Source organism: Gracilinanus agilis, chromosome X (genome assembly GCF_016433145.1).
Source record: "Gracilinanus agilis isolate LMUSP501 chromosome X, AgileGrace, whole genome shotgun sequence".
In the NCBI taxonomy this organism is placed as follows: domain Eukaryota; kingdom Metazoa; phylum Chordata; class Mammalia; order Didelphimorphia; family Didelphidae; genus Gracilinanus; species Gracilinanus agilis.
This window is the reverse complement of record NC_058136.1, coordinates 50874893-50887126: the sequence shown is the minus strand read 5'-3', so window position 1 is coordinate 50887126 and position 12234 is coordinate 50874893. Positions and strand designations below refer to the sequence as shown.

At 37.2% G+C, this 12234-nt stretch overlaps 1 protein-coding gene across 1 annotated transcript in view; it reads right to left on the bottom strand.

The window, feature by feature from the left end:
- DIAPH2 (diaphanous related formin 2) overlaps nt 1-12234 on the bottom strand; it is a 923935-nt gene that overhangs the window by 533764 nt on the left and 377937 nt on the right. The window contains exon 18 of the mRNA XM_044682826.1: nt 3809-3848. Coding sequence (XP_044538761.1) covers nt 3809-3848 — 40 coding nt within the window. The remainder of the gene's footprint in view (nt 1-3808; nt 3849-12234) is intronic.

The following is a 12234-nucleotide window of genomic DNA, read 5'->3' as shown; positions in this document are numbered from 1 at the left end:
CCTCCCGCCCCCTTTCCAGAAAAAATATAACTTAGCCCCCTGGAAATTAATTTTTTTTAATTTTAATAGCAATTAATAGGAAAGATAAATGCACCTGTGGCCATCACCTCCCTCCCCCTGGATTGCTGCAGCACCCACTTTGGGAATCACTGACTTAAAGTCTTAAAACTGTCTGGTCACTAATAGGTTAAGTGACTTGTTCACAGTCATCTAGCCAAAATATGTTAAAGGGAAGACAAGACTTCATGTATTTCTGACTTCAACAATACAGGCTGTACACTACACTCTATGACTAACATATGCTGCTCCTAACACATATAGGAAAGCTTTCTAACTCTGACAGCTATCCAAAAGGAGGGTTTGATGGAAAGGCCTTTTAGTGAGTAGATAAACAGGAATTCTGAATGGCTACATGGTATCTGAGGTCACTTCCAGCTTTAGATCCTGTCATTTTGTTAGCTAGGTTTGACCTTTTGAGAGTCACTTAGTTCGACTGGCCTTCAGTATTCTTACTTTATCATTTCAGGGCATCGGACCAAACCAGTAGTTCTCAAATTTTTTGGTCTCCAGATCCCTCTGTAATCTTAAAAAGTATTGGAGGCCTTAAAGAGCTTTTGCTTATCAATATTTACTATGTTAGAAATCAAAACATCTTATTATTACTATGAAAACAGCTTTGAGCTCGAGGAAAAGGTGTCAGGGACCCCCCCCCCAAGGCCCATGAACTATATTTTGAGAATATCAGAACTAGATGATCTTGAGGTTCCTTCAAAAACTGAATGATATGATCTTATAATCAAATGCATACAACCTTTTAAGTTTATCCAATTAATGTTGAGTTTCATTGATGAAATCACTTGATATATTGAATATCCATACTATTATGACTTAATCTGAAGCTCTATACTTTTCAATATTTTCTATTTGTTAATTACTCAGACAACAAACATTAATTTATTAACCTTTTACTATGTGCCAGGCACTATGTGAAGCTAAGGGTAGGCCAAAACAGTTCCTGCCTTCAAGGAGAATTACATTCTAATGAGGGAGATGGCATGTCAAAAATTTGGTACATTTGGGTACAGAATCGACTGTAGGATGTCCCCTGCTGGTGAGAGTATTAGCATTATTCATGAATGCAGCTCGTATTTTTTAACAACACATAACTGAATTCTGTTGTTTTTTTTTTTTTTTCACAGCATAGTTTGGAAGCACAAAATGTGCCACCTTGGGGCATTCTCTTTTCATTATGAGAAATAGTGATTAAAAGGTTGAGAGTCTATTATACCTAGGAAGTATCAATGACCTATAGATATAGAAGTGTGTGTATGTGTGTGTGCTCGCACATGTGTGCAAACACCACCTTCATGAGATAATGCTTGCCTATGAAAGAGAAAAGGCCACCACTTTTCCTTTAGATTCTGAAAACCAAGACCAGCTGAAGACAGAGATTCTCAAGTTAATACAACCTGTTACATTATACAAGCATAGGGGGCATATACACATACCCCAATAAATCAATGTTTACCTGTGTCATCAGGGATATTCAAAAAGGATACAATTTGTGAAGTGTAGACTTCCCAGAATTCTAGAATAGCAACAGACCTTAGAGGGCCACAATGAAGGAAAATATCCCCTACAATCTATTAGGCAACAAAACCTTCAGCCTCTGCTTCATGATCTCCAGTGAGGGTGATTCTAATTCTAATTAGGGAACCATGAGTTTCCATGAGAGAGACCTGGGCCTGGAGTCAAGAAGACCTTATTTCAAATCTGCCATTAGCCATGTACTAGCTGGTTAACCCTGGACAAGTCACTTAATCCCTATTTGCCTTAATCTACCAGAAAAGCACAGTGGTGAATACTGCAGCATCTGCCAAAAAAACCCATTCGGGTCACGGAGTGTCCAACAAAGTGTCAGTTCGAGCTTTCCATCACAACATGATAAAGACAGGCCCACCCAAAATACATCACTAGGGTAGGCAGAGAAATTGTTCTGGGACTGAAAATAAAGCAATAATGCTGCTAGAGTTGTTTTTCCCTACTAACTGGTATTGGTCCTTACCTTTAGACCTTCAGTTTCAGACTCAAAAGACCCAGCAGTGGGAAAGAGCCAAGAACCCAAGCTCTCGGCCCAAGTCCCAAATCTCTCCCATTTCTCAAAGGAGCCTTAGCTAGATAGCCTGGGAGGAAATGGCAAGAACCAGGTAGGGAGCAGGATCCCTCCAGAATAACCAAGCAGATAAGCAATCAAGATTTCATTCTCGATCTTTTCCGAGTTGATTTTGAAGAGCAACATATTTGTTTACCAAAGCTTGGAAAGAAAAAGCTGATGCAATATGCTGGCAGAAATTGTTTTTCCCTTTAACCAGCCACAGTACTACAGCTGTGAAATTTGGACTTTGCCTATTGCCTACAGCTGTGCTCTAACTAATGCAGCCTCCAGGAAGGTAGCATCATCGGGCCGCCCACGTGGTACCCTAAGTAATGGAGATGACATTACCACAAGTGTTCCACCAGTTTAAAGCATATTCAAACAAGACTACCGCTACTAATGGCAGGAATCACACACAAATACCTTATAATGAGTCCCTAATTAAGGAACAAACCTTACTGGTTGGAGTTTATAAAAGCACACCCCAAATCAGGGAGCACATGTTACTCGGGAATTAACATCTGCATGACTAATAGACTTGTACACCTGTTCATTAAGCCAATTACTAAAGACAGTGAAATGTCACCAGAACACTGGGTTTAACAACGCAGTTAATCTTTTCTATTTTAGCAGATGGCTCCACAGCCCAGGTGGCAGTATGAAAAGGTCAAAGGTTACCATCTCTAAAGCCTGAGAGGCTTCCTTGTTTGGGTCTTTCTTTAAAAACAACAAGAAAGAAAAAATAAAATCAAATAAAGTTTAAGGAGCTGCTTAGATATCCAGAAGTGGACGGTGCTGCCTGTCTCCTATAGGAAGATAACAGGTCTTCCCTGCCCAGTGAAATTGTGCCAAGTCCTTCCTGCTAAGATTTTAGCTTCTGGGTCTGCTCCTCATTCAGTCAACATTGAATTTCCTTCCCAGCAGATATATATTTAAATTTACTGGAGGATGCAGGCAAAGAATTACCTAAGAAGGCTGGGAAAAGGTTGGGTGAGAGGAGTCTCTCTGAAGGGAATCCCTCTAAAGACTGCTGATAAGATCCCCAATCCATTGGGATGTCTGGCTCTTTGCCAGCAAGCATATGGTCTGCTTGAGTAGAGATGAAGGTCGTAGGCTTCCCATCTATACTTCACAAAGCAGAATTCCATGAAGCTTCATAGCCCGGATAGGAATGTCACAGCCCCCAAACCCCAAAAGACTAACCAACCTCATACTAACATTAAAATGAAGAAAACGCATCAGAACATAAGAAGCCCATGAACTGGTAACACCAATCTAACCCAATATGTTTGTCTTCAATAACATGAAGATCTTACTTGGATTTCTCACCTCCAAACTGTTTCTCCTATGCTATATTTTCTCTTCAACTGCCGCCAAGCACATACATGAGGCACCTGAGGCTACGCAAGAGGAGACAGTAAACAAAGCCACAGAGAACCAGAGTTCCAGAAGGGAACTCAACAGGTGCCTCATACGGGTCTATTACTAAAGCTTCCAAGACAGATGGTTCAAAGGATGAAGATGCCAAAGATAACCCCATGAAACAGTAACCCAGTCTTTAATCACACCTTACAGTCAGCGTCCTTTCTGATGCCTAAGCAAACTGTCCTTTTTGGCATTTCCTCTTTCTTCCTCTCTAGAGATAAGACCAACTGTTTACCATGTCTCCTTCTACAGGAGAAGAAAAATCGATCTAGAAAAAAACAAAACAAGCATCAACTGTAAGTAATAAGGAAATCAGAACATAGGGAACTAAGACAAATATTTAACACCAATAGCCATTCTCTAGAGGATAAATGATCAAAGAACATGAACTACCAGATGTTAAAATAAGAATGAAGAACTATTAATAGCCATATGAAAGACTGTGCCACATCATTAATAATGAAAGGCAATTTTTAAAAAAGCTTGATGTTTCACGTCACACCAAGAAAATTGGCCAAAATGATGAAATGAGTGAATAATCAATTATGGAGGTACTATAGAAAGACAGATTCATTAATGTACCGTTAGGGGAGTTCAGTGCTGAACTACCCATTCTTTTTTTCAGTATTTTATTTTTTTCCAATTACTTGTAAAAACACTTTTAAGCATTCATTTTTCTCAAATTTGGAGTTCCAAATGCTCTCCCCCCTCCCTGAGATGGCAAGCAATTTGATGTAGGTTATGTATGTGCAGTCATGCAAAACATTTTCATATTAGTCATGTTGTGAAAGAAAACTCAGACCAAAAACCCCCCAAAACATAAAGTAAAAAATAGTCTGCTTCGATCTGCATTCAGACTCCATCAGTTCTTGCTCTGGAAGTAGAGAGCATTTTTAATCACGGGTCCTTCGGAATTGTCTTGGATCACTGTATTGCTGAGAATAGTTACGTCATTCACAGTTGATCATTGTACAATATTGCTGTTACTATGTACAGTGTTCTCCTGTAAATCACCCATTCTTGAAAGCAATTTTGAATTACACTAAAAAAGGGATTAAAATGTTCATATCTTTGGCTCAGATATTCCACTGCTAGGTATAAACTATAATATTAGCAATAGCTAGGATTCCCTTATCTCCTACTTTGTGGCAGGCACTGGGCTTTACAAATATTGTCTCATTTAATCCTTACCACAACCGTGGGAGGGAGGTACTATCATTGTGCCCATTTTATGGATAAAGAAACTAAGATAGACAAAGGTTAAGTAAAATGCTCAGTCACACAGTAAGCCTGATGTGATGATGATGATGATCATCATCATCATCAATGGGCAAGGGAATAAGTATTTCCTATTTTTTATATGTTTCAAGTACTACACTAAGTGCTTTATAAATATTATCTCATTTGATAGTCTTTACAGTCTTGGAGGTAAATGATACTATTATCCCCATTTTATAGATAAGGAATAAAAACTGAATGGCATGTAATTAAAGTGACCCAGCTTGGCATTGAGCAAGGGGCATGAGAATGTACCTCTTCACTTCTTCACAGAGGTGAGGATGACTGTAAAAGTGGAATATAGCATATACTGTTAGATTTTATTGATGTATTTGTTATGTTTCACTGAACAGTTTTTCTCCTCACATATATTTTTATTCTTTATAATAAGGATGGCTCCCTGAGTGGGAAAGGTGGAGGAAAATATTGGGAAATGATATAAAAATGATGAATAAAACATTTCTAGAAATTAAATCATTGATCAGTAACCTTGGAGAGAATTCTATCAATTGGTTGATAAGTTGAAGAGACAAGAGTCTGAGAAATGAGACAAAAGAAAGCATAGGTAATAAGTGTAAGTAGCTGCTTATTATGATAATGAGGGGAGAAAGAGAGAGGTAGGGAATACTGCATTATCACATTAAGGGAACAATATGCAAGAAGTGATTGGAAAGATGGGATCAACAGCACATGTAGTAGGGTTGGCCCAGGCAAGGAGAAGGCCCTCTTCTTTATTATGAAAAGGGTAAGGAGAGAAAGGGGGGAAATATTTAAAAGGTTTTAAGATATAGAGTAGGAGATAAGCAATCAATCAAAAAGCTTCTATTACCTCCTTTGTGCGAGGCACTGTGCTAAATACTGACAACAAAAACAGAAAAATGAAATAGTCTCAGCCACTGAAGAGCTTAAATTCCTTCGCTCTTATTCTATCATTGTACATAAGTCTTTACTATATATATATATATATATATATATATATAGCCAATACAAGGTCAACAATTTGGTAGAAGAAGATAAGTAAGAGGGGAGCTAGGAATCAGGAAAGGGATGATGTAGAAGATGGCTCTTTATGTTTAATAGATTTCCAGCCTTTTAAAATCCAAAATATGCATTTTGATAGCAATACTCTATTTGGTCAGAGCATCACCTTTTTTTTCTAGCAACATAAATTTATCACTTAACTAAGCCAGTTTCTTCTATGAATATTTACAATTGTTATGCTGTTTTTTTCTTTTTCTGTTAGAACATAGAGAAATCTGGTTTTCAAAAAGGGTTTTAATTGCCTTAATTGAAAAAGAAATGAACAAGGAAACAGTATCTAGTAACCAGGCATCTGTATTTAAAAACAAGAATAGTAAAGCCCCAGAAGAGTAATGTTTAAAAGTCAGATACTCTCTTAGTTGAAAAAATTACCTTAAACTCTTTTTGTAGTGGCAAAGAAAAAAGAAATTAAGAAGATACCCATCAGTTGGGATTGGCTGAACAAATTGTGATTATTTCAAAGTAAAGGAATACTACTGTGTGATGGTGTCAAAGAAACTTGTCAAGACTTAGATGAACTGATACAGACTGAAGTAAACAGAGCCAGGAGAACAATTTATATAATTATAACATGGTAAAGATCAATAACTTTGAAAATTAAGACTTAAGGACTCTCATCAAGATGATGACAAAACATGATTCCAGGGGACCCACGATGAAGTACAATACTCACCTCCTGAGAGAGAGTTGATGGATACACAGCTAAAAAGGGAATTCGTTGTTTTTTGTTTTTTTTTTACTTTACTATGCTGATTTTTAGAAAGGTTTCATTTTTCTTTTATTTTCCATTGGGCAGGAGAGATAAGATGATGAGAAAACAAGTGATTATTAATTGAAGGAAAAAATGAATTTAAAAATAAAAGATATGCCTTAATATCTTAAATATAAAATAAAAAAGTAATAGAATTAGAAAAACCTTTATAACTCTAGATTTAGCAAAATGTTTTGGTCCTTCTGTTTGGCTTTTGTTTCATTAAATATATTATTTCTTTGGAGTTGATATGATACTCCTAAATAAGGTGAGTACTCCTTTCCCCCAAAATAGTCTACAGTTCTCCCAGTATGTAAACCCTTTATCCAAGGCAGACCTACAATTAATCTGACCTTGCAGCACTAAGAGGTTTGGTGATGTGCCCAAGATCACAAGGCTAGAATTTGCCAATGGTAGGACATGGTCCCAAATCTTCCTTACTCTAAGTAAGGCAAGTCCATTATCCACTGTCACCTTGCCCCTCTCATATTTGTGATTCATAAAAGATATAAAAATATGATGAGAATAATTAAATCAAAAAGAGATAAGTAAAGAGTCTCAGAGAGATCCAATGGCTTGGCCAAAATAGTACAAATAGTAAACTTGGACCTTTTTTATTTCAAGCTAAGTGTTTTCCCATGGTGGCCATCATAAATACAGCTGTATTTTGATCTAAGAGCCTACTGATTTTAACTCTAGCACAGGCTGTAGGTTCAGTCAGGGAATAAGAGGTATAGAGAGAAGAGCACAAAGGAGCTAAAAGACTTAATTCCAGCCCAAGCCCTTATATTCAAATTCTCACAGCCCCTAATACCATACTGGGATGCATCTCTAACCAGGATGATGGCAGGGTATGGGTGCATCATCAAACACTCACAGCCCTCAAAAACCCTCTAATCATCAAGTAATGTTTGTAGTTAGAAACAAGCATGCATCTAATAAGTGGAAAATTAGTAGAAAAGAATATAAAAGAATTTTATTGCATGGCATGAGTCTTAAGGAACAACAAAGATGAAGAATACAAAGAAATCAGAGCACATTCAATCTCTGACATCACTCAAAACTTTGGAAATGAATGGACAGAAAAAGGGATGGGGCAGACGGTGACTTCGAAAGTTGGCAGCAACACAGCCTAGTGCTGCAGTGGCAACTATGAAGAAAGGCCTCTGGTATGCTGGGCAAGTCCTCTATGGAGGGCATGTGTGAAGACAAGGACAAAAACTACAAGTTCAAATCCTAGGAAGTCATCAAAATGGGAAATCCATTATGGATAAACTAAGTGATGCTAAGCTTCTTGCTAGATCCAAATTTGATGATGCTGTAATCTCTGAAATGCAGGTGAAGTATCAAAGAAGCTACCAGGGAATGATGACACTTCCATATCCAGAACAAGAAAGTCAAGTTATGAGGAAACATGAAGATCCTGGTCTCAGCGGTGGTGTTTTATCAATCCACAATTTGCGCTAAAGAAGTGTTTATCTACTGTATACATATAGGAAGCTAAATGTGATGGAAAGGAACATTTAAATAGTCAAGGACTATTTTTCAGTGTGCTCTATTACTCCTAAATATTTTCTGTGGCTTATAATGAGGGGGAAGAGAGACAGTTATGAATTGAAGAAATAAGGAATTCACTAACTCTTTCTCCATTTATAGCTATAATCTCTCTTTATCACTTTTATAAAAAAAAAGTATAAGCAGTTGTGAGTGTGGTCCTGGGCACTATCTAGAAAGCACAGCAAACTGAATATACCAATGTATTGAAGCTTGAAGGAAAAACGCAAAGTTATACTCCCCAGGGACAATATTTAATTATCCTTCCGCTATTAAAGGGCAAGATGAATCAGTCCATCAGTCAAGAAGCATTTATTATGGACTGACTATGTGCTAGGCAATTGCAAGGGCTGGAAAGACAAATATTAGCAAAAAGAAAAATAGTCCCTGTCCTCAAAGAGCTTAATAGAAGATAACACATAAAACAAAAACTAAAAGGGCGATAGAAGAAAGAGGGACCTAGGAAGAGATATGGTAGAATGGAGGTAGGTATGGATATGTCTGGAGAAGGAGGGATGGCTCGTCTGAGGTCTCTCACCAAATGGAGGTTTTTAATAACGGCTAACATTTATAAAGCACATATATATGTTACCTCATTTGATCCTCATAATAACCTTGGAAAGCAGGTACTATTAATATCCCCATTTCTACTGATGAGAAAACTGAGACAGAAGTTCAATGGCTTGCCTAGCATTACATCGCTAGTGAGAGGATCTATTGTGTAGATATTGTATTATTTCTCATTTCTAACTTGCAAGTGAGGTTCAAATTTGTCACTCAAACCTCTATCCTCGTCCATTTGTTCCTAGCAAATTCGAGGATTTTTTTTTTTTTTTTTGCATTTCCTACCCTAGAGTATTTTCTGTTTTAGGGCAATTGAAAAGTGGAATTTGGGTTCTATATTGCCCAGGAAATAACACCCAATTTAGGCCAGGTGTATCTACAGGTAGCAAGCCAGAGTCCATCAACTCTGCACTGGAGTGAACAATGTCATTCTTAATTGGATAGGACCTGATCAGAGGACCAGGGCAGGTGATTTTCCATCATCAATCAAGTAACGGGAGAGAGTAAGAAAATATTGGAACACCTCCTCATCAACTATTTACCAATTAGAGATGTCTAGGGGAAGGACTGAATAATGAGCTCCCAAAATTGTATTAAATGACTCAGAATGCTATAGGCCTCTGTTTATGATCACCGAGAAAGATTGCTGCCCAATTAATTTATAGGTTATTTCTAACCTGATTAATACATTGATTTTCTTACCCAGAATCCAATATCTTGGAATTTCTATTTGGTACACTAGTAAGTTATTATTTTAAGGGGGACAAAATATCTTCTACACATTATCTGATCTGATCATCACAACAGGTAGGGAGAGAAGAGAAAACTGTGAATCAGCAAAGGTTAGGGTTTTGCACAAGGTCAGAGATGGGGTAAAGAGCAAAGATGAGCCTCATATCCAAGTATCCTGAGCTTCTTCCATTCTAACATTGCATCTTGCTATCTAAATGATTTGGGGACTAAAGTACTGATCACGAAAGAGTTTTGTTATATGGTACATATTTTTTTTCTATTTCAAGAAATTATTGAACTGTTGAATTCAAGAGCAAATTCAGTAACATGAATAATTTCAGAAAAAACTTATTTAAATCAGAGGCAACTAGTTGAACAGAGGATAGAGCGCTGGGTTTGGAGTCAGGAAGATCTGAGTTCAAATATGATCTTAGATACTTCCTGGCTATGACACACAGAGAAAGTCACTTAACCTTTGTCTGCCTCCCTTTCCTCAAACGAGAATAACAATAGCATCTCCCTATAGAGTTGTTCTGGAATAGTATTTGTTTTTGTTTTGTTTTGTTTTATTAAATTAATTCACTTTTTTTAGTCACAGTTTTGACAATTGTTTTCAGACATTTTAGGATTCAGATTTCCCTCCCTCCCTCTCCCCACCAAGCTGGTAAATAGTCTGATATAAGTTATAGCAGTACTTTCATGCACTACATATTTCCATATTGTTCATGTTGTAATAGAAAATATCTCACACATACAATAAAAATCTCATGAAGGAAATAAATGTTCAGTAGTCCCCACTGAAACAATATTGAAAAGGCAATGATCAGGAGAATGCAGCATTTACAAAGTTTCTTACTCTTTAATAAAATCACTCAGACCATAGTCAGCACAGACCAGTCTAGCTTCCCTTTATTTTCTGTTGAAAGAAATAGAAATTTAAAAATGAAAGAGTCTGAGTAAGAATTCTCGGTATCCATGCCAAAAGTATTTGAGGAACCAAATATGCACATGGCACCCACTGTGCACAAAATCATCCACAATCCACTGAAGAAATCAACCGAATAACAGCTCCATATTTTGAAGCAACACATGATTATAACTAAGATTTCAAAAGAAAATGAAGACATATTTTGTGATTACAGTAAAAACAATTTAATGGGAAAGAGAGAAATGACCCCAACAATTGGCCATTTCTCTCTTACCCATGAAGTTGTTTTTACTAAAATCACAAAATATGTTTTCTTTATTAGGAAATGTTGATTGCATTGATTTTCTTGAATATTTCTTATCTCTCATTCCTCTTTTCAGTCTGCTCCATGAACTCACTATACATCTTCTTCCATTGAGTTTCTGCTTCACACATGCTCCTCCACTGAACAGTATGTTTTGTCATTGAATTGACCTTGAAAGTTTTCATTCTGCAAATCCCTGGATTTCTATCAAGGAGAATGCAAGGGCACTTAGTGATATGAGTGGGCCGTGTGTTATCTCCTTGGTGCCCCTTATTCCTATCGGAATGTCCACAGTGTGGTGGGTAGTTTTCAGAACATGTACAATGCACGCCTGTTTGGAGGTTTGAACAGCCAAAATAAGCTCTACGAGTTTTTGAATTGCAGCCAGTATATTTTCCAAACGTGATGGTGTTTATAATCCTTTGATGCAATCAACATTTCCTAAATGCCTCAGTGGTTACAGTAGAAGTTAGAAGTCAAGAAGACTCATCTTCCTAGGTTCAAATCTGGCCTCAGAACCTTTTATCTGTATGACCCGGGGGTAAGTCATTTCATTCTCTTTACCTCAGTATCCTCAACTATAAAATGACCTAGAGAATGAAATGGCAAACCACTCTATGCCAAGAAAACCCCAAATGGGGTTATAAAGAGTTGGACATGACTGAAACAAATGAACTACGTATTTGGAAGTGGCTTTTGAGCTGCTCTTTGAGGATGGATAGGAATTTTAAGAGACAAAGGGGAGAAAAGCTATTCTAGTTATATTAAGTAACATGAGCAAAAGAATAGAGAGAGAGTATAGTAACAAAGGCCTGTTTGAGGACAGGGGGTGCTATATCTGTAAAAAAATATAAACCAATATGACTGAGGTGCAAAGATTATGAGAGAAGGAAGAGATAAGGCTGGGAAGGAAGGGTGGTTATTATGGAGCCTTGAATGTCCAGAAAAGGAGTTTGAATTTTAATTTATAAACAACAGGGAATCACTGAAGATTTCGGAGCAGAGGAGCAACATGACCAAGTGGATGAGAAAGAAGATTTTTCTAACTGTTTTATGAAAGGAGGATTGAAAGGCTGTAGGAGAATATAGACTGGAAGACTTGTGAGCAGTCAACCAATAATGACATCTCTATTGGTACTCAATAATATATCAACAACGTAAATATTTGAGTGGTACAAATAATATTAGCAACGAGATGAAAAGAAGACAATTATGAAGATGTATTTGGTAGGATATGATAATTAGGTGGACAAGAGATCAGTGAGGAGGAGGGTAGACTCTGAGCTAACACTAAGATCATCAGCATGGGAGACTGAGCAAATTTTAACCTATGGGAGCAGGACAAAGAAAAAGAATTAGTGAAAGAGACAGAGAAAGAAGAGTGAGAAGAAAAAATGTAAGAAATTATGTATGCATGTAGCCAAAGGAGGGGACAAAGTCTTCATGAAAAAAGCAATTATCCACTATGTCAAAAGCTGCAGAGAAGAGGGAGAGTGAAGCCT